Source organism: Glycine soja, chromosome 15 (assembly GCF_004193775.1).
Source record: "Glycine soja cultivar W05 chromosome 15, ASM419377v2, whole genome shotgun sequence".
Taxonomy (NCBI): Eukaryota; Viridiplantae; Streptophyta; class Magnoliopsida; order Fabales; family Fabaceae; genus Glycine; species Glycine soja.
In genome coordinates, this window is record NC_041016.1 from 2,183,657 (window position 1) to 2,208,483 (window position 24,827).

Sequence of the window (24,827 nt, forward strand, 5' to 3'; positions counted from 1 at the left end):
CATCTTGCAGAAATGAACTGGAACCTGGAAATTTTTTGTGAGCAGAATATGAGAGCTTTGAGTAGACCTATGCTGCTCATGACCACATTCATTCTTAATTCCATTTGAAACTGAGTTCTTACTCAAACAATTGTGTGACTATAAATGAAAGCTGATTTGTAACTAAATGAATCTCCTGAAAACAGTTGAGACTCACAGGGAAGCCTTTATTGGTAGCATCATTGTTGTGGTGTTCCCATGATTTTGGAGTTAGTTTTCACAACCTTGGGAATTTTTGAGCTGCTGTTGGCCTTCCATTTGTTTTAAAATTACTCTGGAGCCTGGTAGATCTATTTAGAAACCGTAAAATCATTTATCAATAAATTTATCTTCTTACACAGTAGATGCAGATGCCATATCAATCTTATTGTGGGTAAGCTAATTTGGAAGGCACAGCTTCTGTCATACACGTCTATAAACTACGTTTACCCTCACAAAATACAAGTATATCAATCATCTGATCTAAGAGTTACAGGAGTATGCCTACAATTTTTCAGAAAAAAAAAATGATGGGTACATTTTTTGTTCGAAACTTTCCACAGTTTGAACAACTTGCAGATGTTCGGAATTTTTTGTTCAGACCTATGAAGCACGAACACTCCAGCCCTTTGTCATGTTCAATGTCCAACACGTGTCTGTGTGAGTGTCCGATACCGACACGACACTCCTACTACGATCTATATTTTGGACATTATAAGTGTCCATGTGTCCGTGTCCGTGTCATGTCCGGTGTCCATGTCAGTGTCGATGTTTCATAGGTTCAGACTTATGAAGCACGAACACTCCAGCCCTTTGTCATGTTCGATGTCCGACACGTGTCTGTGTGAGTGTCTGATACCGACACGACACTCCTACTACGATCTATATTTTGGACATTATAAGTGTCCACGTGTCCGTGTCCGTGTTATGTTCGGTGTCCGTGTCAGTATCGATGTTTCATAGATTCTGACGTATAGTTTTCTTTTGAAGCAGATTTGTTTTGGTGGGCAAAACAAATACTTTTACGCTGCAATGAACTCCAATCCACGCCTTGTCTTACTTAATTAATGACTTAAATGTAATTTTAGTTAGCTTATTAAAATTCATGATCTTTTTATTTGAAAATAAAAACATTTTATTTTTATATTTGTTAAAAATTTATAATTTTAATCTTTTTTATTTTAAAATAAAAACATTTAGTTTTTTAATTTTGTAAAAATTTGTAATTTTTATCATTCCATCAAATTTAAAAAATGTAATCTAACGTGACCTAAATTTTGTGACGTGATAAAAAATTATGTGTTTAGTCTTCGTCATAATTAACAAGTGTTAATACTTTCAGTTTGACGAAAAGATCCAAATGTCTTTTTATAAGAGTGAATAATTAAATGTTTCTATTTTAAAATAAGATATTAAAGTTATGAATTTTAAAAAAATTAAATGTCTTTATTTTAAAATAAAAAATTATAAATTTCAAAAAATAAGATGAGAATTGCATTTAAGCTTTAATTAATTTGAAGCTTTGTTTTAACTGACTCCTTTACTCGTGCATAAGAATTGTATTGGCAAAGCAGTATAAGTAGGAAGGATATATAAATATTTTAATTCAATGCAAAAGTTGCTTCAAGTTGTCTCAATTGTAATAGTAAATGGAAGTTTTCACTGCCTTATGAATCAATAAAAAAAGCCACAAAAGAGAGAAATCATATTGAAGACTACTACATTGATAAACACACCCGAGATGATCACTCATCAAGCCAGAGAACATGTTCATATAGAGCCAGAAAAACTATAAATCTTCACTCCAGCCCCTTGGAAAATCTTGATTGCTAACATACAAAATGAATGGTACCACATGCTTACAGTTACACAAGCAAGTTGGATTATGTTATCATATAACTAACAGAAGGGACAAGTTTCGTGCCAACATGTTGGGAAGAAATTATGTTATCATATAACTAATAGAAGGGACAAGTTATTTTTTAACAAAAAAAAAAAGTGAGCAGATATATGACAACCTCAGATGATTCTTGAGACAATGTTACTAGTATTTATCTCCCCAAAGGATGCTTCTACCTACAACTGCAATTCCCTGGAATTAAACAGAAATTCATAGACTGGAATGGAGTTAAATGTCTTCAATCAGAACTGAAAACAGTGCAGTGACAAAGTTTTCTGACAAATTGTGATTGAAATGGAACACAACACACTTAAAGTCCACTTTCAAGAAGAATGGAACATCTGAATGCATCCTTTTTACACAATTTTTAGTGTTTACATCTCTTTTTTTTTAATATTGTATTGCACAGCGAGTAACATGTGAGACAGTAAGCAAAGCAAAGGCAAAACTGGCACGAGTACGGATAAACGCTGGAGTTTCTAATTCTGTTAAGGTTTCTTATTTTTAATTTTTAAAAATTTATGCAAGTTCATTAAAGCAACCTCCAATCCAATAGGTTAAGCATGTTATTTCATAGTTTATGATGCTATCGTGCTTATCCAATACTTCAAGCAACATAGTGATCTTCACGATAACCGATAACACACTTGCAGCTAAGGAGTTTACATCTTTAAACTCAGTTTTCCACAAAATAACAACACTGCCACTCGATCTATCGTGCGTCAACACCGAACCCACTTTCGTTTGATAATAAAGCACCGAATTCGGAAATTCAAAAGCCATTCAATCGATAGATGACTTCACCAGCGACGGCCATCCTCCTCGCCGCAACCCTAATCGGCGTCGTTTCAGCCGCAACAAGACCACCAGACCCACCGGAATGCGTGCCGGAACCGAATCAGAACCCGCAGATCCTCCGCCGCGACAAACTCACGGTCCTCATGAACGGCTTCTCGGAGTCCCGAATCCCGCTCCTCCAATCCCTGGCCGCTACGTACTCCCTCTCCCCCATCGTGTCCTCCGTGCTCGTCCTCTGGGGCGACCCCGCCACATCGCCACGTGTCCTTCACCGATTGGCCCACAACCTCACCCTCTCTTCTTCCTCCTCAGCACCAATCTCACTTCTCCTCCAACCCTCCACCAGCCTCAACAACCGCTTCCTCCCGCGCCCCAACGACATCTCCACCGACGCCGTTTTGGTCTGCGACGACGACGTGGAGGTGGACCCCACAACCTTGGAATTTGCGTTTCGCGTTTGGACGCAAAACCCGCACCGGTTAGTTGGGCTCTTCGCGCGGTCGCATGATTTCGACCTGGACCGGAGGGAGTGGGCCTACACGGTCCACCCCGACCGGTTCTCCATCGTGCTAACGAAGTTCATGTTGTTAAAGACACGCTACCTGTTCCTCTACACGTGCCCGGGTGGGCCCCGCATGGCGCGCGTGCGGGGGGTCGTGGACGAGGTGCGGAACTGCGAGGATATACTGATGAACTTTGTTGTGGCGGAGGAGGCGGAGGTGGGGCCAGTTTTGGTCGGGGCGAAGAGAGTAAGGGATTACGGTGATGCCAGAAATGAAGAAAAAGGAGTGAGTGTGGTGGGGTTGAGTAGCAGGAAAGGGGAGCATAGGAAGAGGAGAGGGTGGTGCATAAGGGAGTTTCATAGGCTCTTGGGGACAATGCCTTTGAGGTATAGCTATGGGAAGGTGGTGGATTCTGTTGGGGAACAAGCCTTGTGTTTCAAAGGTCGCAAGTTGGTGTATTGTGATCAGTGATATTCAGCAAATCTGTAATTATTTGTAATTTTTACGGAAGAGAAAATTAATTTATCTTAAAATTATTTTTTATTTATATTTCTTATAATATTAATCACCAATAACAAAATTTATAAATAATATAAGATTAATTTTATAAAATTATTGTTTTTTATTTAAATAAAATAATTTAAAACAACTATTATTTTGAGATGAAAAGAATACTAAGGATGATGATATTTTTAGAACTAGTGCAATAACATGTGACATGCAAGGGTGGTAATTTATAAATGTAAAAAATAAATAAATTTTATATTATTATAATGTTAATATTTGTTAAAAAAAAATTCAAGTATATCTTTGAAAATAATTGTGAATATTTTAAAGAATATATTAAAATTTTAAATATTAAATATATCAAATAATTTTATCATTTATATATATTTTACATCATAATTTTCTACATACATATTATTATTATTTTTATTTATTTTTAAAAGTCTTTCGAGGATAAAACTTTTAATGTATATTTTGATTTTAAAAAATGTTAATGTATATTTTAATAGTAGATAAGACATTTTAGCAAATTGTTGGTGAATCACAACATCATTCATAATTTGTGTCTGTCCAATTTATTTATTGCAAACTATCTTTCTATCTTTTTGCTATAAAAAAAATTCCATTGTTTTTTAGATTTTTTAATTGATTATTCAAATAAAACATTATAATTTGCTTTGGCAGGATTTTATTGGTGTAGTTCTTCAAAGAGCAATTTAAATGTAATGGCTTATCTCCTTTTATAAATCAAAAATAAAATAAAAATGACGGAGACTATCAATAAGAATGCAAAATAATATAATGAGAAATTTGAATTGATTATAAATATGCTAAAAAATATCCTTTTTTAAAATTGTTTTAAATATTTTTAAAACTTATAATTAACATTATATATATATATATATATATATATATATTCAAATCATAATCAATTCTGTTATCATTCAATTATAAGAAACTGATTATTTAATTGACTAATTATCTAAATAAAATAAATTAATTATTTAATCTATTAAAATTATTTTTATATATTTATTTATAATTTCGTTATCAATAAGCTATTTTTTGACAGAATAAGCTAAAATTTTAAATGCTCTTAAACCTATACTTTTCATATTTTATATGTATTTGCAAATACAAAAAAAAAAAAAAAAGCCTAATACATGACAATTCACCTATTATTTCAGCTCAAGATTCTGCAATTAAACAAATAAAAATTAAGTCATGCCCTTGCAAGTCACAAGTAAATACATTTTAACTATTCTGAATTGGCAGAGATTGTATCAGTAGGAAGGACATTTTGTCTCTGGATAATAATAATTGGTAGTGTTCTTAAATTGATTTTGTAGCTTGAGTGCATGTTTAGATGGCTACTAGAATTGTTTCTAGGACCCAAACCAGGGTGAAAAATTGAAAAATAGAAGCAACTGTCTATTGCTTTGACTCTCAACATGGTTTAGAAATTAATTAATTACGAGAAAATTGAATCTAAGTCCCACTTAGCTGAATAGAGATGTTTTGAAAACCTTTATAATAGTTCAAGTTCTATTAATCAGTTTGGTCATGAAGCTATGTGAGTGGGTCTATGCTTATTCTTGGGTCAGGAAAGATCCCGGGCCAATAACACAGTCATTAACAAAAGAAAGCTTTGCAGGAGGAGGACATGTGCATCGAAAACAGAACCTATTTATAGAAAACAGCAATGAAATATTATAGAGAGCTGGAGCATTTTTTGGAGCAATGAAATACACACTGACGCATCGTCTGAACTAAGAAATTAATTAATTTACAATAGAAAAAAAATATTAACGGAAATATCTCTCAATTTTTAACGATTTTTTTTGTTCGTTAATAAATGACAGTTGTTTTATTCTAGCTAAACCAACCTAGATATTTTGCCAATTTGATTAATTATTTGTTGTACAATTTGTATTATAAAGACTCAATATTTTATTCATAAAAAATTATAGACTCAACCTTTTACTCCACAATCCATCTTGCGTCTTATAGAACAAGGCCACCACTAGCTTTGGGCTGGACCCGTGGACCATATGCACATTTAACGCCTACAGGCCACAACCTTTTTTCCCTTGTCCAGACTATTGAGGAAAGGACCACAGATTCTCTATATCTTCAGTGAGGAATTATACAACATTTATTTTTTCTTCTGGTACTGAGACTTTCTCTATACTTTATCTTTACCTAATTTTCTTCACAAACTATTTTCTGTTCAAGTTTTTTTAATTAAATAAATCAGTAGTGCTATCATAAAAGTATATATATTGTATAGGACATGGTTATTGCAGGACATGATAAACATATAAAGAAGGGGTTAAGAATTTTGTGGTTATCCTTTAAACATTGATTGCCGGAAGAGTAGAGAAGTTGATAAACATGATATACATATTTAAATCAAGTTTTAAAAATAATAACACAGCCATTGGAAGAGTAGAGAAGTTGTTAGAAGTTTCAATTTTTAGATTTTTCTCCATTCGCCTAGAAATAAACATATAGAAACTACTAGTAGCTAATTGGATTGCACCGCCATTTGCTTGTCTATAAAAGGCCACCATCATGTAACATTTAGAGTATGAGTGAAAATAATTTTAGTTTGTGAAATTCAAGTCTCTTCCTTCCTTGTGTGTGAGTGAGTTATGTAAAATTTATTTGCTGTCATTTTAAATTCTGCTAGGTAAGTAAGTATGTGTTTATGAGTTTAATTTTGTGTCCAATTGTCAACCATTGATATCAGAGCTAGAAAGTTCTAGTAGTGAAAGAGGAAAATAGTGAGTGCACGAGGAATAAGAGTGTTCTCATTGTGTGTTAAAAAAGATGACTACCGATTACAACATTGTTTGGTTTGGTACAAAACTAGATGAGAAATTAGATTTTACTATTAAAGGCTTTGATGAGAACACATTTGAGAGTTCACAATCTTTGGAGTTTTGTTGAGATGAGACTAGCTGAAGGAGCTGATGATACCACTGAGAGGAGAGATTAGTTGGCATATCGCAAGTTCAACAAGGGGTAGATTTTTCAATTTTTGAAAAAATCGTAAATGCCAAAACAACAAAAAAGAATAGGATATCTTGAAGTTGTCTTACAAGAGATTACATCCTAGATAACAAGGTGGTAGATAAAATTCTATGCACCATGCCAATGAAATACGACCATGTACTGACTACGATGATCGAGAGTCCCACGACACAAATACCATGACTGTAGCAGAGTTGTAGGGTAGTATCTAAAGTCACATGAGTATAATTTTGGAGAAAATGGGAAAAGTAAGTGAAGAAGCATCAAAGAGTTAAGTGAATGTAGTTGAATCCAGTCAAGGAATGGAGTTCGAGGAAATTATAGAAGTAGAGGATGTGGAAATTTCAATCATGGAAGAGACAATAATTTTGGAGCTTCAACGAAGGAAGATGTGCAGATAATTTTGTTGTTGCAAACCTAGGACGAGGTCAAGGTAACAATTACCAAGGTTAGACAAATTTTAATTGCTTCAACTGCGAAAATTTAGAACCTATAGTTGTGAACTGTAGAATCAAACAACAGGCGAACGTCGCAAAAATTCAAAATCTGGGTGATAATTCTAATGCCCAACAAAGTTTATTTTTAGCCAGTAATAATTTTAAGGAGGATGAAAATATCTAGTATTTAGATACTGATCGTAGTAATCATATGTGTGGGAAAAAAGAGTTGTTTTCTTCTTTAGAGGAAACGATAAAATCTACTATCAAATTTGGAAACAACGCAAATATTCCTATTGTGAGAAAAGGCCAAATTCCGATCAGGTTGGAGGATGGTTCACAAAATTTCATCTCTAATGTTTTCTATGCTCTGAGTTTTCACCACAACTTATTAAGTATAGGACAACTATTAGAGATTTTAACATGAAGATTCATTAGGGATACTGCACGTTGATGGACAAAAATGGAAGATTCGTCGCCAAGGTAAAGGTGACTCCTAACCGCTTTTTCCATTTAAAAATTCATCATGGAAAGCTTTCTTGCTTAAGTTCAGTTATTCCAAATGACGACAGGTTATGACATATGTGCTTTGGCTAATTTCACTTTTCGGGGTTAAATTATCTATCAAGAAAAAACTTGTTTTTGGTTTACCTATTGTGAATGTTCCTAATGTAGTGTGTGAGACATTTGAAATTGGAAAGAAACACAAAAATTCATTTCCAACCAGAAAATCTTGAAGGGCAAGAAAGTTGCTTGAGATAGTCCACTCAGATTTGTGCTATGTTGAGATTCCAACACCTAGAGGTAGCATGTACTTTATCACTTTCACCTATGATTTTAGTAGAAAAAGGTTAGTATATTTCTTGACGCATAAATCAAAAGCTTGTGAAGCTTTCAAGATGTTAAGGCGAGAAGCAAAGTGGGTGCAAAATAAAAGTACTCCAAACAGACAGGACATGAATATCTCGCATTCAAAACTTTCTTTGAGCAACATGAAATTCAACATCAATTGACAACAAGATACACGCCTCAGCAAAATGGAGTAGTCGAAAGGAAGATGTGACAATAAGTCGGCGATTGCATTGAACAAAAATCCAATCTTCCACAACAGATCTAAGCACATCAATATTCGGTTTAACAAGACACGAGAACTGATCACAGATAAAGAAGTTGAGATTAATTATTGCTCGACTGAGGAACAAGTAGCAAATATTTTTACGAAGCCATACAAGCTTGATTTAAGTGAGGCAATGTCGGTTAAGAAAATATATTTAAATCAATGTTTGAAACTAATATCACCACTATTGGAAGAATGAAGAAGTTGCTTGAAATTTCACTTTCTAGATTTTTCTCCACCCGCCTAGAAAGAAACATGTAGAATCTACTAGTAGTTAATTGGATCACACTACGTTTGCTTGCCTATAAAAGACCACCATCATGTGACATTTAATGTTTGAGTGAAATCAATTTTAAATTGTGAAATTTAAGTCTTTTCCTTCCTTGTGTGTAAGTTTATGTAAAATTTATTTACTTTCTCTTTTTATCATCCATTGTGTGAATAAGTGTGTGTTTGTGAGTTTAATTTTGTGTTCAATTGTCAACATTGATTGATATGATTTTAAAAGCTTGCATAAGTTTATCGCCTCATGCATTCCTTACATTTTTTTACGAAACAACTCCTTAATTAAATCTAACAAATAATGTAGATTGCTTTATCTTTCATTTAAACCTTTCTTTAAAAATTTGTATGCAACATTTTCACTCCTGATTCTATCTTTTTATTTTGGTCCACTTGTGATCAATCTAGTTGACTAATTCTCTATATTCTTTCAAGAATCTTATTTATATTTTTTAGATGAATTATTATTCATTACTCCCACCTTGATATATTCCTACTCCCACCAATTTCATAGATGTTTTGTTATAAAAGTGATGTTTTATTCTTTTTTCCTAATTAATATCACTGAAAGATTGACAAAGTGTACTTAAAACTATTAAAGAGGAAGAACATGATTTGGTTTCTGAAGAATTTTTTTTACCTACTACTAGTACGAACGGCTGTAGATTCCTAGTGCAGTGATGGATTAGAGTTACCACGTAACTAACTTAATCTAACTGACACGTGTCAGTTCACCAAAGTTGCTCCACTTTTGCTGAATAAAATGAAAAAATAATAATAATTAAAATATTTAAATTATAAAGTTTTTATATTATCATTTAATGATTTAATTCTAAATTATCTAAAACATTAATTAATTTTGATGATAAAGTTATTCAGTTAGTATCGATTGTTTTTACATTACTAGTAATACACAATAATTACACTCTAAATTGAAATAAGAGACAATTTTTTTATTCCATTATTCGTATTGATTTCACATTTGGTAAACGTCATATTTTCACTATCTACACAAACTTAAAAATATTAAAGCAAGATTTAGTATGAAAATTTTACAAATAAATAAAGATCTAAATAGAGTTCAAACCCCCTCCACCGCTTTATGTTCTCTCTTTCTATAACACCAACAACTAACAACCAACTTTGTCACCTCTCTCGTTCTCCCTGCTTAGATAACACTCTCTCGCGAGTCGCGATGCTCTTAGCTCTCTCTTATTTCCATCGATGGATGCAGAAACGGTAGATCTACTCAATCTCTATCCAACAGGACAAGACCCACTTTCCCTTATTCCTCCATCTCTTTCAATTTCCCTGCACGTGCGAATCTATTCGCAAATTGCACACTAACCTTTTCCCTTTCCCTTTTCCTTTTGCTTTTCGTATTTGTAGAGTTGGGGTTGTAGATAATGGGAGGGGCAGGAATTTGAGGGGAAGCGAAAACAAAATCAGATTTTGATTAGTGTGGGGTTCGAGAAAGTGGCGAAAATGAACTTGGGTGCAGCCGAGGAAGAAGAATCGGCTGCACAAGTTCGTGTTCCTGCGGAAATCGATTGGCACAAACTCGATAAATCCAAGTTTTTCTGCCTCGGTGCAGCCCTTTTCTCTGGGGTTTCCGCGACCCTTTACCCTGTTGTTGTGTTGAAAACGCGTCAACAAGTTTTTCCGTCTCAAATTTCTTGCATCAAAACCGCGTTTTCATTGATTAGACTTGAGGGTTTAAGGGCACTGTATAGAGGGTTTGGTACTTCTTTGATGGGTACAATCCCTGCTAGGGCTTTGTACATGGCTGCACTTGAGATCACCAAGAGTAGCGTAGGCACTGCTACCCTTAAGTTTGGGGTAGCTGAACCTACTGCTGCCACTGTTGCCAATGGTGCTGCTGGGTTAAGTGCAGCCATGGCAGCTCAGCTTGTGTGGACCCCAGTTGATGTTGTGAGTCAGAGGTTGATGGTTCAAGGTGTCTCTAATTCTTCTAAGTCATCAAATCAATATATGAATGGGATTGATGCCTTTAGGAAAATTCTTAAGAAAGATGGTGCTAAGGGGTTGTATAGGGGTTTTGGGATATCAATTTTGACCTATGCACCTTCCAATGCTGTTTGGTGGGCTTCATATTCTGTGGCACAGAGAATGGTTTGGGGTGGGGTTGGGTGGTGCTTGTGCAAGAAAGGTTGTGGTGGTGAGGGTGAATTGAGGCCAGATTCTAAGACAGTGATGGCTGTTCAGGGAGTGAGTGCAGCAATGGCTGGTGGCATGTCTGCTTTGATTACTATGCCATTGGATACCATCAAGACAAGGCTGCAGGTGTTGGATGGGGATGAGAACGGGCGTCGTGGACCTACAGTTATGCAGACAGTGAGGAAGTTGGTTAGGGAGGGTGGTTGGATGGCTTGTTATAGAGGGTTGGGACCTAGATGGGCTTCAATGTCAATGTCTGCGACAACTATGATCACTACATATGAGTTCCTTAAACGACTTTCCATGAAAAATCAAGAGGTTTTGACTTGATGAAGGATAGAATTTAATAACAACAAAAAACAGAGAAAGGAGAAGGGGTTTTCTCCTTTCTTTTGTATAAATCATGTCCTTACTTTCTTTCCAATTGTCCCTTTTTTTTTCTGGCTTCTTTCACTTTTCCTGAATGGGATGACTGCTTGATCAATGTAAAGCTATTGTAACTTGTAAGTCACCTTATGTGTATATTTTGAAAATAAATAAAAATTCATTCTAACACAGTTATATTTCTTTCTGTCACCATTGATATTATGTATATATGCTTTCACTTACATGTGGAAGTTTGGGTATATTATTATCACGAGCTGATGTGGTTTCAAATCCTACAAGGGTAACCAACTACTGAAATGATAACTATGAAGCTTGTAGCTTGCTTTCTAATCAAGTCCTGTCTACTATTTTCAATGATGTATATAGCCTGTACCTTTCTCATTGAATCTTGCCTTATACCAGACAACCTACCGAGATATTTCCACCAACAACGCTGTGAATTGGGTATAGTAGCAGCCATTGATTACCCATTCGGAATCTTATTTTTTCAACTCCACGTTTTTCAATTATTAGTCCAATGCTGGTTAGTGAAGAGGGATCCCGATTCACTAGAGATTTTAATTTTATACTTTCGCAAAGATTGGGTAGTGCATATTTTAAATTGGTAAATTAAATTAAATTTACAATATGTATTCAAAAATTGAATCTTTTGATCTTCATCTAACAGTTTCGATTCACTAGATACGCGAGTACTTAAATCCCTGTAGGGAATCTCAGTGGAAATTAGCCAACTACTTTTAAGATATTTAGTTTTCAGAAAATGTATATCTTCATCTAACACATTCTATATTTGTCATGAACTTTGAAAAACCATTTTTAGATATTTAATTTTGAGAAAATATAATACCTTACTTTTTTTTTTTTGCTCTCGTTTTGAGATATGAAAAAGATATATTTTCATGAAAACATAAAAATGTTATTTAACTTAATTATAACTCTTAATTTTACTCTTACTTTTTAAATTATTTGAATTTTAAAAAGATGCTTAAAAATATTAAAATCTAACTGAACATATTTTAGAATTTATTTAAGAACAATGCTCGCAATTATAGTATTTCTAAAAATATAATTCCTACAAATAAAATATTTTATCTTCAAACACACGTTATCTAATTCAATGGTGGGGCTTTGGCGCTACCAACATGTTGGGTGGGTGGACGTGAGAGTGGGAGTAGAGTCTCTTGCAGTGCTTTTTTCTGGGTGTCCTAATCTTGAGGACATGGAAGCCACTGGTTTATGTTTTAAAAGCTATGTAGTTGAAGCAAAGTTAAAAAAATTGCCCTAATTAGTCAGAACTCTTGTGGAAAAAGATAAACATATAATTCCATTGGAAGTTGTTTGTAATGTTCAGTTCCTGAGCATAAAATGGGAACTAAATACTTTATTTGTTTGTCATTTCTTTCTATTGCGAAAGAAAATGAGAATTTATGATATTTTTTTTGTTGGGATATGCACCTTACATATGGACAACCAGGAAGTGGAAATCATTGAAGACTTTCTCGAATTTCACAATTTAACCCACATTGAATTCAGCTATGTGGAATGTACTAGAGACTGACTGGAAGTGTTGAAAGTGCTCAAGCATTGTTCCAAACTTCAAAATCTTGTCAATGACCCAGGTTTGCTCGAGTTTAACTCCATCAATGATTTTTTTTTTTTTTTTGTATTTTACTAATTTTACGTCATACCTATTGTTTAACTACTGGATCGCGGCTGTAGTTAGTTAGGGTACGGTAGAAATATTCACGGCGTGTTCCTAAATACATCTCATCGCACCTTAAAACATGTCGTATTAATAGATACTATGGCTATGAAACAGAGTTTTGAATTTGCAAGATATATCACGTAGAATGCAATTTGCTTTTACTTCAAGGCAAATGAAATGATAAAAAAACTTATCCTTGTTCACATGGTTCTCTTCAATTTGTAAACTTTCATTTAGTTGTTTAGATTATAACTTTAGTTGGGTAGTTAGCTGCGTTATGTGAAGTTTCCTGTGATGTTTCCAATATAGGTTATTGTCATGTATATGTGTCTCTAAGACACCAACTTCTTACTGAATATATAATTTTAATAATAAAGTTTGCATTATATATTGATCTCTATCAGTTACCTCAGAGAATGTTTGCAAATTCACGTGCTACGGTGCTACTATTACTTCTTTGCAAATTCATTGAATCCAAATTCAAAAATACCTAGCATGCGTTGTGTTCATAATCTGAAAAGCTCTTTTTTGTATTTTTCCTTTATTTTGGTTTATCGGTTTGCAATTGACTTTGACAGTAGGACAAGTTTTTCTTTCTTCTTTTTGAGAATCGGGAGACCAACTTGAAGGTGAAGTGATCTTTGGAGGCTACCTAGTCTGCGGATAATGATGGAGCTTTTGAGTATGAACATCAGGTTTATCCTCTTGATCCTGGTCAAATTCTCCTCCAAGATTCAAAGCTTAGGAACACTGATCATGTCTATGGAGTGGTCATTTTCACTGGACATGACAGCAAAGTCATGCAGAATTCTACCAAATCCCCTTCAAAAAGAAGCACAATAGAAAAAAAAGATGGATTATATCATGTACTGTCCTTATATTGATATCTTTTATTAGTTCGAAAGCCTGCTCTAAAGGGATTTGGTTTTTCCCTTAGGAATGGTAACTGGTTGAATCAGCTAACTGACGAAAGGGCTTTTCTAGTAGCAGCAAGAGAATTTGGTTTCGAATTTTATTGGAGAACTCAATCAAGTGTTGTCATTCGTGAAAGATTTTCTGCTTCGTAGGTGAGGTGGACATTCACAAACTCCATCCATTTCCTATTAACTATGAAACATTAAGATCCTTTGTTAGTTAGATTTTATAAAGCTTGTAGCTTTCTAATTAAGTTTTGTCCTATTTTTTGTTACAGTTGCTTTTGAATTTTTTATTACTTTAAGAATGGAATGAACGGAAGGTGTTTATGATCAAGTAGCACCTTGTAAGTCATCTTATGTGTATATTTTGAAAATAAAAATTCTTCTAACACGGTTATATTTCTTTTGAGTGTATTTGCTTTCATTTAGATTTTGAAGTTTGACTATATTAGTATTCACGAGCTGATGTGGTTTCAAAATCATCATGGCAAATTCTTAACTTGATAACTATGAAACATTAAGATCCTTTGTTAGTTAGATTTTATAAAGCTTGTAGCTTTCTAATTAAGTTTTGTCTACCATTTTCAATGATGTATATAGCCTGTTTCCTTCTCATTGAATCTTGTCTACCATACAACGCTGTGAATTGGGTATAGTAGCAGCCTTTGATCACCCATTCGATTATTGGAGAGAGATTACGATTCACTAGAGATTTTTTACATGCGCAAAGTCAGTTAATCGAAACCATTAGATGAAAATCGGATAATTCATCTTTTAACTTGGTAAACTAAATTGAAAATGTTTGTCGTGGATAGCCCGCACCGTGTATATTTTCAAGATTTATAAATTTATTCTTGACAATGAGAATGTGATATTCCATATTTATCACGAACTTCCCAAATTTATTTTTGAGAAAATACAATACCTTATTTTATTTATTTTTTATTCTCATTTTGAGATATGAAAAAATACATTTTCATGAAAACATAAAAAGTTATTTAACTTAATTATAACTCTTATTTTTACACTTACATTTTTAATTATTTGAATTTCAAAAAAATTATTAAAAATATTTTAAAATTCATTTAAGAATAATGTTCTTAATTATGTTATTTCTAAAAATCTTTCCTAAATAACATGAGAAAAATGATTATATAATATAAAAAAATTTATATAATTTCCATCACAACTTATTATGTATTATAAATTTATACATTTTTAAAATAATTTATGTAAATTAATTCAAATGATAATTTATAATTGAATACCAGTAAAATTATGTATGTGAGAGTGGGAGTAGAGTCCCATTAATTTAAGAACATGAGTTATCTATCGTTTAGCAGTGATTATTAGCTTCCATCTAAACGCCAAAAAAAAAAAAAACATAAAACAGTGATATATAACATGCTATATACACCTTGCACGTTACATTTGCAGATATCATGTCTTGTTCAGGCAAGCCTCCATCGGTTAGTGTTTTGTTTAGACACGAGTATTCTGTGCTCTAGGCTCCTATTATCTCATTAGTCTGGCTTGATGTGTTGGAGGTTAGAGTTCCTCTTGGACTCGGTTATTAATAAAATTCTGGCTTGATGTGATGAAAAACCCTAAACTTCTAAACATTGTTTCCCCTCGAACACTCGAAAGGGACTTTAAAAATTAAGATATGCTAAAATGTCATCCCATTCATTTGGTGCAAATGTCGAAGTACTTTCATTTCCATAGTATTAAGGTGGCCAGGAGATTATGGTTTCAACCCCATTCATATGAAGCTTATGCCGATGTGGATCCATAGCTAGGACAAGGCTTGGAAAAAGAATGAACTTCCCCCAGACAACCAACACAGCATAAATCCCACAGAAAGACAAGAAATCTACATGTGTCAAACATAAAAACTATCCATCAGCTACATCTAGAAAAAAAAAATATTAATCAGATTCGTTAAGACTCAAATGGTTTATTGTCCCTGATGGAAATTTGCTTAGCGAGCTCTCTTGTTACTGCATGATGGGCACTTGTATTGCTTGATAAGCTCTGCTCTAGCAGGGGTGATCTTCACACATTTGCCATGGAACCACTTCTCACAGATGTCACAGCAAATCCAGAATTCATCAGTACCATAATTCTCACCACATGCCCCACACAAGGTATCTCCATGTTCATCGTTATCTTGCTCTTCTAGTTCTTCATCCTCATCTTTTGTTTGTAATGCCTTTGACTGTCTGCCCTGGGTTTCGGAAGCCTGCTGCTCCACCAGCCAACAATTTGATAAGAACACAAATTATCCGAGTAAAAGGGAACCACAAACAAGATAACACTACCTATATAAGTCAGTTATTCTTAACCTCCCACACATATTTGCAAGTACATCTACAGAACCTAGTGACTGCTCAATTAACAGCCAGACTTCGTTCATGAACTTTAAAACAGGAATGAGATGCCGCTATCGATGAATATCCACATTCTCATGTTCTATTACTTCTAATCAGTGAATTAAAAATAACAATGGAAACAACATGATATAACATATTAGGATCCTTTACTCTCTTTATTTCACCATCTAGAATGAGGAAGAACTCTTTTCCTTCTTGATCTAAAATATTCTAAATAGTTGTTTCACTTTGGTCTTGCTCAAAGCAACCAATTAAACTAGTTGCTCCTTTCCTTTTTCTTTTCCTTCTTCCTTTCTTTTCCAATTCAGTGTCAGCCAGTTTAAATCATCACGGTAAATAATAAATTTTTGCACCTTCCTTGTCATACTCATGGGTTATATATTAGATATATCATGATACTAAACTCCCAAGACTTGTGATAATACTTTCCAAGCTGCTAATAGATCTATCTGATAACTGTTAAATATGAGTTATTTTTTATAATAAGGGAGTCAAGCCAAGGAGAAAAGACACCATCTCGGAGACTCAGAGCTCTCTAATGAATACATCTTACGCCTGAGTATCTCTAGTAGGGAAAATCTTTTTTTTTTTTATGTCCTTTTTCCATCCTTCTCTTTTATCAGTTTCTAAACCCCTTTACAATTGTAAGACCCCTTATGGCTATGAGAGACTAAACCCTTAGTTAGGATCTAGCAAGTCTAAAAAGCCAAAAGATGTATTGTACACTTCATATTTATCAATGCAAATAGGTGTTTTTTTTCCTATTATCCTTTCTTATTTTAATTTCATGTATCATTCATCCTTGCATCATCTTTATGGGTTAGGTGCTCGACAGAGGATAATCCTTAATAAAAATACAAGGAAGGTCTTATATGCATCAATTTTAGGGATTAGCCACTCGACAGAGGATAATTTCTAATACAACTAAAAGGAAGGGGTACCTTAATAAAATCATTGCTAGACATAGAGTGATTGCATTATGCCCATGCATCAAAGCAAACATCTAGAATTAAAACTTCATGCATTTTATCTACCGAGTCTTTGCAAAGACATTTGGGAGATAGATAGACTTGTCATCGTGAGACATCAGGGATAAGTATTCTAACAGGTAGGAAAAAAGTTACCTAATTGATAGAAAAATCTCAAATAATACATCTTAGGCAAATAAAATATGTTAGGTCCTAACATTCTCATCTCATTGAATTTCCTATTATTTTTTTTTGTTTTCTTATTAATAGTTATTATTTTATACCTTGTTCTTTTAAATTTATCTTTTATACCTCATCTTATCTTTTTTTCTTATAAATTGAAAATTATCCAACACAAGTACAAAACAAAGTCCTTGTGAAAATCAACACTCGGACTTTCGAGTACATTACTACTTGAAACAAATTGGTATACTTACCAAACTGTTAACACTATCTCATGTAGATGGTTATAAAGATTTAATGCACATGCAATACATTCTTTAACCCTTTACCAAGGGGAATTAAATTCAGCGATGGTTTTCTTAATTCTATCTTTGTAAACAGCCTACACCGTGAAAAACATCTTGATGTTTTTCACTGCAGCTCAGATAGATAAGTATTTATGAACAACTGTATTTATTTGTCATGTATGAGCGTGGGGGGGAAAATATTGTTTACCGCTTTAGAGTTAGACTTAGATTTGCTGCCACTGTTGTTTGAAACCGAAGACTTCTCTTTAACTTGTTTCTTTGCTTCACCAGTAACAACTTCAAATATTGTTGGTAGTTCATTGATCATACCGAATAGTCGTTTCCTGCATTACAAATGCCAAAACATGAGTAGATTGATGCACGAGAAAACATACAACATTACCAATTATCAAGAACATACACAGACTACTAAATGATGTCAAGAAGAACATTGATTGTGGTTGCTAAACAAAAAAACCAATGGGGATATTCCATTCACATGAGATCAGAAGTCCTACTTTTCCTCCTTGCACTATCTTAAGATAAGTCAGTACAAAGTAGACATGAAACTGCTATGCCTGTTCTTTCTTTCTTCTTCCTCTCTATTCCTCTTCAACATTTTTTTCTCAGAAAGAAGAAAAAGAAAAAGAAAAAGAATGTTATTCTATTCTTTAACATCTTTGCCCCTCTCCATGGTGGACAACTGCTTCAGCAATAATTTATCAGCAAACAATATTACAAATCAACTGAGATATAGCAGTGATGCAGCAAAATAACTATTGAAAGGAGAAAATTGCTCATACTAAGCAATAAGAAAACTTGTACTCAACATGGAGGGTGGTGAAAGGAAAAACAAAAGTTAAAAAATCCTACACAAACTTGACTGAACCAATGTGATAAATCAGGTAGTTTGACCCAAACTGCATCCTTAGTTCCTTATTTTCAATCTCATCTTGAATCAGCTTCATTACAAGTTGACTTGAGATATAAGAGTTAAGCTCAGTAAGATATATACCTGTCAGTTTTATCAAATCCAAATCTGGCTCCAAAATAAAAGGCAAGGGCAAGTAACCATGTATCACTATGAACAGCAACTAATGATAACCAGTCTTTTTCCAGCATGCCATCCCTAGCAAAGTTAATGCCTAGGACAGGCTCAGGAAGCTCTGGAGGAACTTCTTCAACGGGTAAATTTACCTCCCATTGCTCATTAGGAAATCCATATAAGCACAAATTCTCCTTCTCTGAAAGAATAAAACAACAGATATATAAAGCTCATATAAGGATAAGATAGCTACAAAGAAAATAAATTTAATATGGATAAAATGATTTGTAATTCTACCTTTACACTGTATACTTTTATCTGCAGCTAGAATAACTCCATAATATCTTTACACCCAAGAGGTTTTTAAGAAGTATCAAGCAGTTCATGTCATCCTAGTTCTGCTGCTAGGGTAACAATACAAGAATATCTCTATGGTAGAATGACGCTAGGGATGGCAAAGCAAATGCATTTCCCTCAGTCAGGAACAAGATTTGATGATTACATGTTTTACAACTATGTGACCAATCAAAAACCTTATACCAACCCTAAAGGCCTACAGTCATTCTCCAAGTGCCTATCATAAATCCAAAGTCTACCACAATGTATTTAATAATAGAAGGGAAATAAGTACTGTGACAAATTATTTACAGCCACATTGATTGATGATTACAAGGAAGGCAGTTAAACAAAAAACAAATTGTCATTGTCAATTGGAATACATGACCAAGTTACCAAAGATAAGAGATCACTGAGAACTTAGTTTGAACATCATCATCATCATCATCATCATAATAATAATAATAATAATAATAATAATAATAAAAGATAAAGGCATGACAATAAACAAGCTAAGTTGACATCCCTTGATGCAAGAGCCTAACCTAATTGCAGTACATGTACTAGAAAAGGAAAGTAAAAGCAAGAACATCCTAAATACTCAAGGCGAGGCAGTAACTGCAAACCACTGAAAGACATAATTCAAACCTAAAATCAAGGTAACTAACCAGGATCACATTGGCTGTAGAAATCTTCAACATCTGCAACAGCACGAACAAGCCAAACAAGTTAATTAAACGAGACAGAAAAAATTCCAAAACCTGCACATGTATATGTGTGTGTGTGCATAGAAATTTAAAAACAAAATAGAAAAAGAATATAAAAATTTCTCAGGTAGAAATTGCTCCCAGGTGGAGAAAGGCGAAACAAAGGATTCGATACATTCAATAATGTTTCCCGAATGCCGCAACTGAATAGTAATTGGTGGCAGGTTAAGATGTCATTTGATAACGAAAATGACAGAAAGAAAGAAACCGCTAACGCGTGTCATGATTTTAGATTTATAATAATTTATTGTTCTGGTTTCATAATTTGTTAACCCATCATCAATTATGGAAAAGAAAAGAAAGAATAGCCATAGGTATTTGCGAAGAAAAGCATTTTTATTTGATTTGATGGTGCATGGAAATTGAAAAGCACATTAGTTACGTTATGCTACGTTACCGGTGGTAAGGGCTTTGATGATGCCGGCTCTTCGGCCCTGGAAATCCTCGAATATTTCTTCCACGGAGCGACTTAGTGCCTCCATTCTCAGAGACAGTGAAAACGGTGTCGTTTAGCGCAACGCAGGTTTATATCACAACCGAATTCAGGTTTGAGAGAGAGAAGAGAGAACTAAACGAAAGCAGACGCAGGGGTATGTTTGAGTATAGTGGAATGAAATTTATTTCATTTGCATTTGCATTTGCATTTGCATGATGAATGAATGAATCAACTTGGTTCCATCCTTCGGTCAAAGAAAAAAAAAAATACTTGGTTCCTTTCTATGTGCTCGCGTCCACTGCAATAAAGTTACGACCTGCCTAATTGAACGGATATCAATTGTCGATTTAAATTTTGATTTACTTTATGTCTATTTTATTTCGTCTTTAATTATTTTTTCTTATAATTTAGCATTTTTTTACTTACAATTTTTTTGATATTTATAAATTATTTTTATTTAATTTTTAGTTCTTACACTTTAAATAAAATTTTAAAAAATGAAAAAAATATTTTTTTTAAAACACTATAAAGATAAAAAATAAAATAAACAATTTTTAATGACGAAAAATAAAATAATAATAAAAAATTAAGTCTTCCATTTCATATATAATACTTATAAATTGGTGTGGGAGACCCAGTCAGTCTCACAAGTTGCAACGATGTCTTTTTTTTTCCCTACTATTGTCTATCATATACTCAAAATACTCTTTAGGTGAATCATCTTTTTGTTCTATGCAAGTATTAAGCATTGTCAAATGAGTTCTAAAAATTAAGAAATTTTTAAATAAATTCTTCAAACTATTAGTATCTGTTGTTTTATTTGAGCTGTTCCAAAATTTAATTTAGTCTGGACAATTTGATTAACATGAGTGACGAATTGATTTGTCACAGTGCTTACTTAATATTTTAAGGATCAAAATGATTATTCTCTCTATATTTTACCTTGTTCGAGTTGTCGCTAATAAATAATAAATAGGTTAAATTAAATAATAAATAGGATCAAAACTACAAGTACTACTACTACATATGGGAGGTGGAACGCAGCAGTTGCAAGGAAAGGAGAATGATTGGCTTAGAGAAAATATCGGATGTCAATAGTTAAAAGAATTGATTTTAGCAAAGGTGTCAAGAAAACATGGGTGTATGAGGGGGTCATATTAGAGACCAAACATTGGAAACCACATAATCGCATTTCAATTAGACATGTTGCAGATATGGTATTAACATAGAAAAACATTGTTTTTGACAAGTCAGTGTCAAACAATTTTAGGGTATACAATACGTCCATGTCAATGTCGACGAAAATCAAAATTAGCAATAATCGTAACTACATAATAAAAGATGAGCCAAGGATGACTTCCCAATGGAACACAACACAAGCAAAGTGATGTGCCCAACAACAAGCCAGTTTAGTCACATGTAGACAAATAGAGGGTGCTGAGTGGTGCCACCACCCTTATCAGCTGCATCATTCTGCATGTTTCTTGCATCACTGTTAAATGCATATGAGACATCAGCACCATCTCTATAGTTTTCAATGTGATGCATTTTTGATTCTGCAATATTCCCAGGTGTATGATTTGATTGTAATTGTTTTTTTGTATTGAGAAAGCGTCCACCAGCGCCTCTAGCTCTCTTCAGTGCATGTTGATGGCGAGACTCGTGAAGATACGGCTGCAGAACTATATTATCAGTGTGTGGTTTAACAGAATTTGTTCTTAGAGAAAAGAGAGAAAACATGATAAACACGCTTACTTTCCGATCCTTGATGGGTTTGTTAAGCGCTTCGAGTTTTGCTCGATACTGTCTTCGCCTCAGAATAGCATGGTACTGCTTTGAATTCACGTATATAGGTTCTTCTGCAAAATCCAATTGAAGAGGAATTCGAACAGGAGCAGTTTCCACTGGCTGGACATGAGGTATCTCATCAGATTATTTCAGAATTCTTCTTGATGCCAAACACTAGTAACTAGCTACAAGTGTCATGGTTTTATTGTGCAAGGTAATTAATTAATTTAGAGAACTGAAACGGTTAAGAAACATGGCTCATGAGAGAGGATGAAGAGAAAATTGTAAGAGTAAAATTATTATTGTTAGTGAGTAAAGTTGATTACATTGACACATTTACATCACTTACACTCAGAATCGGAAAGTAACTAGCTAACTAATTTATATCTCTTAACAAAAATTCATATAAGAAATTCAAAGAATTGATGCTTGGTTAGTACAATACGACCCTACTATAGATAGAGAGCCTGCTTTCTTATAATGTCAACTATGGAAAAGGCCAAGAAGAATATTCTTGTAAAGATTGCATCTCCAATAGTTAAAAATTTATAATCAAGAAAACATTGTGCCAGAGATAAGAAATTCCCCACCATAAGAAAAGGAATGAAAACATAAGAACAAATGAGATGTAAAGGAGAACACTAGAAACATTTTTAAATAGACAGATACTCCACAGACCAACTTTAGGGATAATGAGCATCTGCACACTGGTAAATTACAGGTAACACAACAAACCTTAAAAATTAATTAAAAAATGGATTACTGCTGAAAATATTCTGAAGGATGTAAAAAACTAAAAAACATCGAAGAGCATTGAACTCGAATGATCCATTTAAAAGAAGCACAAGAAGTTATAAACAGGATTTGTCAACTGCAACTTCAAACATATATTTGAAAGTTTCTCAAAGAATTTGGTCAAAATTCAGTCCAAATTAAGAGGAACATATATTCAAAGTTAATACAACGTTTTTTCTAGAAAGGCCCTTCCCACCCTATTTCTAAGAATAACACCAAAGCCATTCTCAATATAAGTCAGAAAAAAAATAGCATCCTATCAAACTCACTAATAATAACAATGGATGAAGGGATAGCCTCATTGATATCTATAAGTAAAATATTTTGACCAAATCATAATGTGATGCTATGAAATGTTAGTCAATAATCAAAACTGAAGAATGTTTTTGACTTCTTACTATTAGGTGAATCTCATTATAATGGAATGGAGATGAGGTGACAAATAATAGTAATGAAAATACATGAATAATTTCTACTTAAGCACTAATTACCTTAGACTGTGGACTATATGCAGCAGCCACTAGACCACTATAGCATGGATCAGCATAGTGACATGCAATATGCGCCTGAAACCCAAATTTTAAGAAAACGTATGCATATGCCTTCCATCCACAAGAACTTGAGGATATATCTACTTACAAGTATTGGTCTGTGATCCAGTAGTGGAGGAGGGAAAGGGAAATCCTGACTCCCCATAAATGACCTGATGACACATCCCATACTCTTCCCCTCATTTCTGATAAGTGTTGAATCAGTAGAACTATGCTGGACAGAAATTTGACCTAGTATCCAAACAAAGCAGAGAAAATACTCATCAATATGGTTTATGAAGTAACATGGCAGGGAATTTGACAAGAATTTTCTGATACTGATTTAGCCATCTAAGACAACTTCCAACTTTCAGAAGAAAAATTTATAATTTTTTATCCAATAGCCAATGCTAAGTGAGGAGATAGTGCAACATAGGATCACGACCTTATCTACCTGTAGCACTCCATTTCATTTATATTACCATTGAGACTACTACTACAGTTTTACGGTAGGAAATATATACACCAATAGCAGAAAGAAGTGATCAAACACCAGTTGATATGCACAAACATTCAGATTTATACAAAAAGGCAGGGTTTCAATCCAAATACCGGATTGTACCGTACCAACTTCTGGATAAGATTGATCAGTGGATTTGGTTGAAGATGCATCCTGTTCTTGGAATTGAAAATTAAATGTCTTGCTATTGTGGCATTGTTGTGGAAGAACATCCACTTTTGAGCTCAAACTTCTGGACATAGATGATCGTTGGACTTCAAATTCAGAAGTCGCCCATGATGGGCATCCAAGAACATAGGGAGCTGTTGAATGAGAAGAAAATAGACCAGAGTCTTTCTCACATAAGCAATTCATTGTTTTCCACTCTGGCTCAAGGCCTACCTCTTAGAACAATAATCCACCTACCTTCAAAAAAGGAAAAGGATAAATAGATATGAGAAACCTGGATCTGGCTAAATATTTTTGGGTATATAAACAAAAGAGAAAAGACAATTTGAATCAACACAATAGAATACGAGTAGAATACATGTAAAACGTTCCTCTTTGAAGTCTAATGCTGGAAAGCTTTCTATAAATGTTTAATTCCCACTTTCCACAATATACACGGTCAAAAAAGAAAATCCTTGCTAAAAAAGAAATAAAGCATCAACGATGAGTTCCATCATCTTAAGCTCCAATTGCTACCCTTTTATATATTCACTGGCATGCCATTAAATTACAAGGGAAGAAAAAAAGGTAAAGATAAATGAAAAAAGAAAGCAAGGAAGAACAAAAGGTCCAAAGAAGAGAGACACCTTGGAAGTTGAATGAATTGGAGAGGAATCAGAAGCTGTGCATGTCTTCTGCCCTGAAACTTCGTAAGCTTAGAAAAGACTCTCACTCAAACATAACACTTGAATGACTCCATCATTGTTTTAGTCTTTTTGGTCTCTTGGCTTTAGTGCTAAGTCTTGACCCATAAAGTGACTTCTACTTGGTCTTAAAAACAATGACT

At 33.8% G+C, this 24,827-nt stretch overlaps 4 protein-coding genes and 1 long non-coding RNA gene across 9 annotated transcripts; 3 read left to right on the forward strand and 2 right to left on the reverse strand.

Annotated features, from left to right (window-relative positions):
- Window positions 1–2,534: 2,534 nt before the first annotated feature.
- LOC114387271 (glycosyltransferase family protein 64 C3-like) lies at window positions 2,535–3,766 on the forward strand. Its single transcript, XM_028347425.1, has one exon. The coding sequence runs from the start codon at window positions 2,713–2,715 to the stop codon at window positions 3,688–3,690; it is 978 nt and encodes a 325-aa protein (XP_028203226.1). The 5' UTR covers window positions 2,535–2,712; the 3' UTR covers window positions 3,691–3,766.
- A 5,827-nt stretch (window positions 3,767–9,593) lies between these two features.
- Window positions 9,594–11,341, forward strand: LOC114387263 (solute carrier family 25 member 44-like). Its single transcript, XM_028347413.1, has one exon. The coding sequence runs from the start codon at window positions 10,084–10,086 to the stop codon at window positions 11,104–11,106; it is 1,023 nt and encodes a 340-aa protein (XP_028203214.1). The 5' UTR covers window positions 9,594–10,083; the 3' UTR covers window positions 11,107–11,341.
- Window positions 11,342–12,337: 996 nt separating this feature from the next.
- Window positions 12,338–14,188, forward strand: LOC114387265. The gene is made up of 2 exons (XR_003661281.1): window positions 12,338–12,782; window positions 13,447–14,188. It is a non-coding gene; the product is annotated as an uncharacterized LOC114387265 (long non-coding RNA).
- Window positions 14,189–15,450: 1,262 nt separating this feature from the next.
- LOC114387264 (PHD finger protein ALFIN-LIKE 4-like) lies at window positions 15,451–20,460 on the reverse strand. Of its 2 annotated transcripts, none has more exons than XM_028347415.1 (5): window positions 20,162–20,460; window positions 19,666–19,698; window positions 18,632–18,860; window positions 17,825–17,960; window positions 15,451–16,027 (listed from the first exon to the last, which is right to left on the reverse strand). In XM_028347415.1, the coding sequence occupies exons 1-5, from the start codon at window positions 20,244–20,246 to the stop codon at window positions 15,767–15,769; spliced, it is 744 nt and encodes a 247-aa protein (XP_028203216.1). In that variant the 5' UTR covers window positions 20,247–20,460; the 3' UTR covers window positions 15,451–15,766. The 2 variants fall into 2 exon arrangements, with proteins under 2 accessions (XP_028203216.1, XP_028203215.1); XM_028347414.1 differs by having other exon boundaries at window positions 15,451–16,030.
- A 911-nt stretch (window positions 20,461–21,371) lies between these two features.
- LOC114386761 (nuclear transcription factor Y subunit A-3-like) lies at window positions 21,372–24,827 on the reverse strand. Of its 4 annotated transcripts, none has more exons than XM_028346801.1 (6): window positions 24,628–24,827; window positions 23,926–24,234; window positions 23,423–23,565; window positions 23,275–23,349; window positions 21,956–22,108; window positions 21,372–21,874 (listed from the first exon to the last, which is right to left on the reverse strand). In XM_028346801.1, the coding sequence occupies exons 2-6, from the start codon at window positions 24,185–24,187 to the stop codon at window positions 21,614–21,616; spliced, it is 894 nt and encodes a 297-aa protein (XP_028202602.1). In that variant the 5' UTR covers window positions 24,188–24,234; window positions 24,628–24,827; the 3' UTR covers window positions 21,372–21,613. The 4 variants fall into 4 exon arrangements, with proteins under 4 accessions (XP_028202602.1, XP_028202601.1, XP_028202603.1 ...); XM_028346800.1 differs by having other exon boundaries at window positions 23,926–24,238; window positions 24,628–24,826; XM_028346802.1 differs by having other exon boundaries at window positions 23,941–24,238; window positions 24,628–24,825.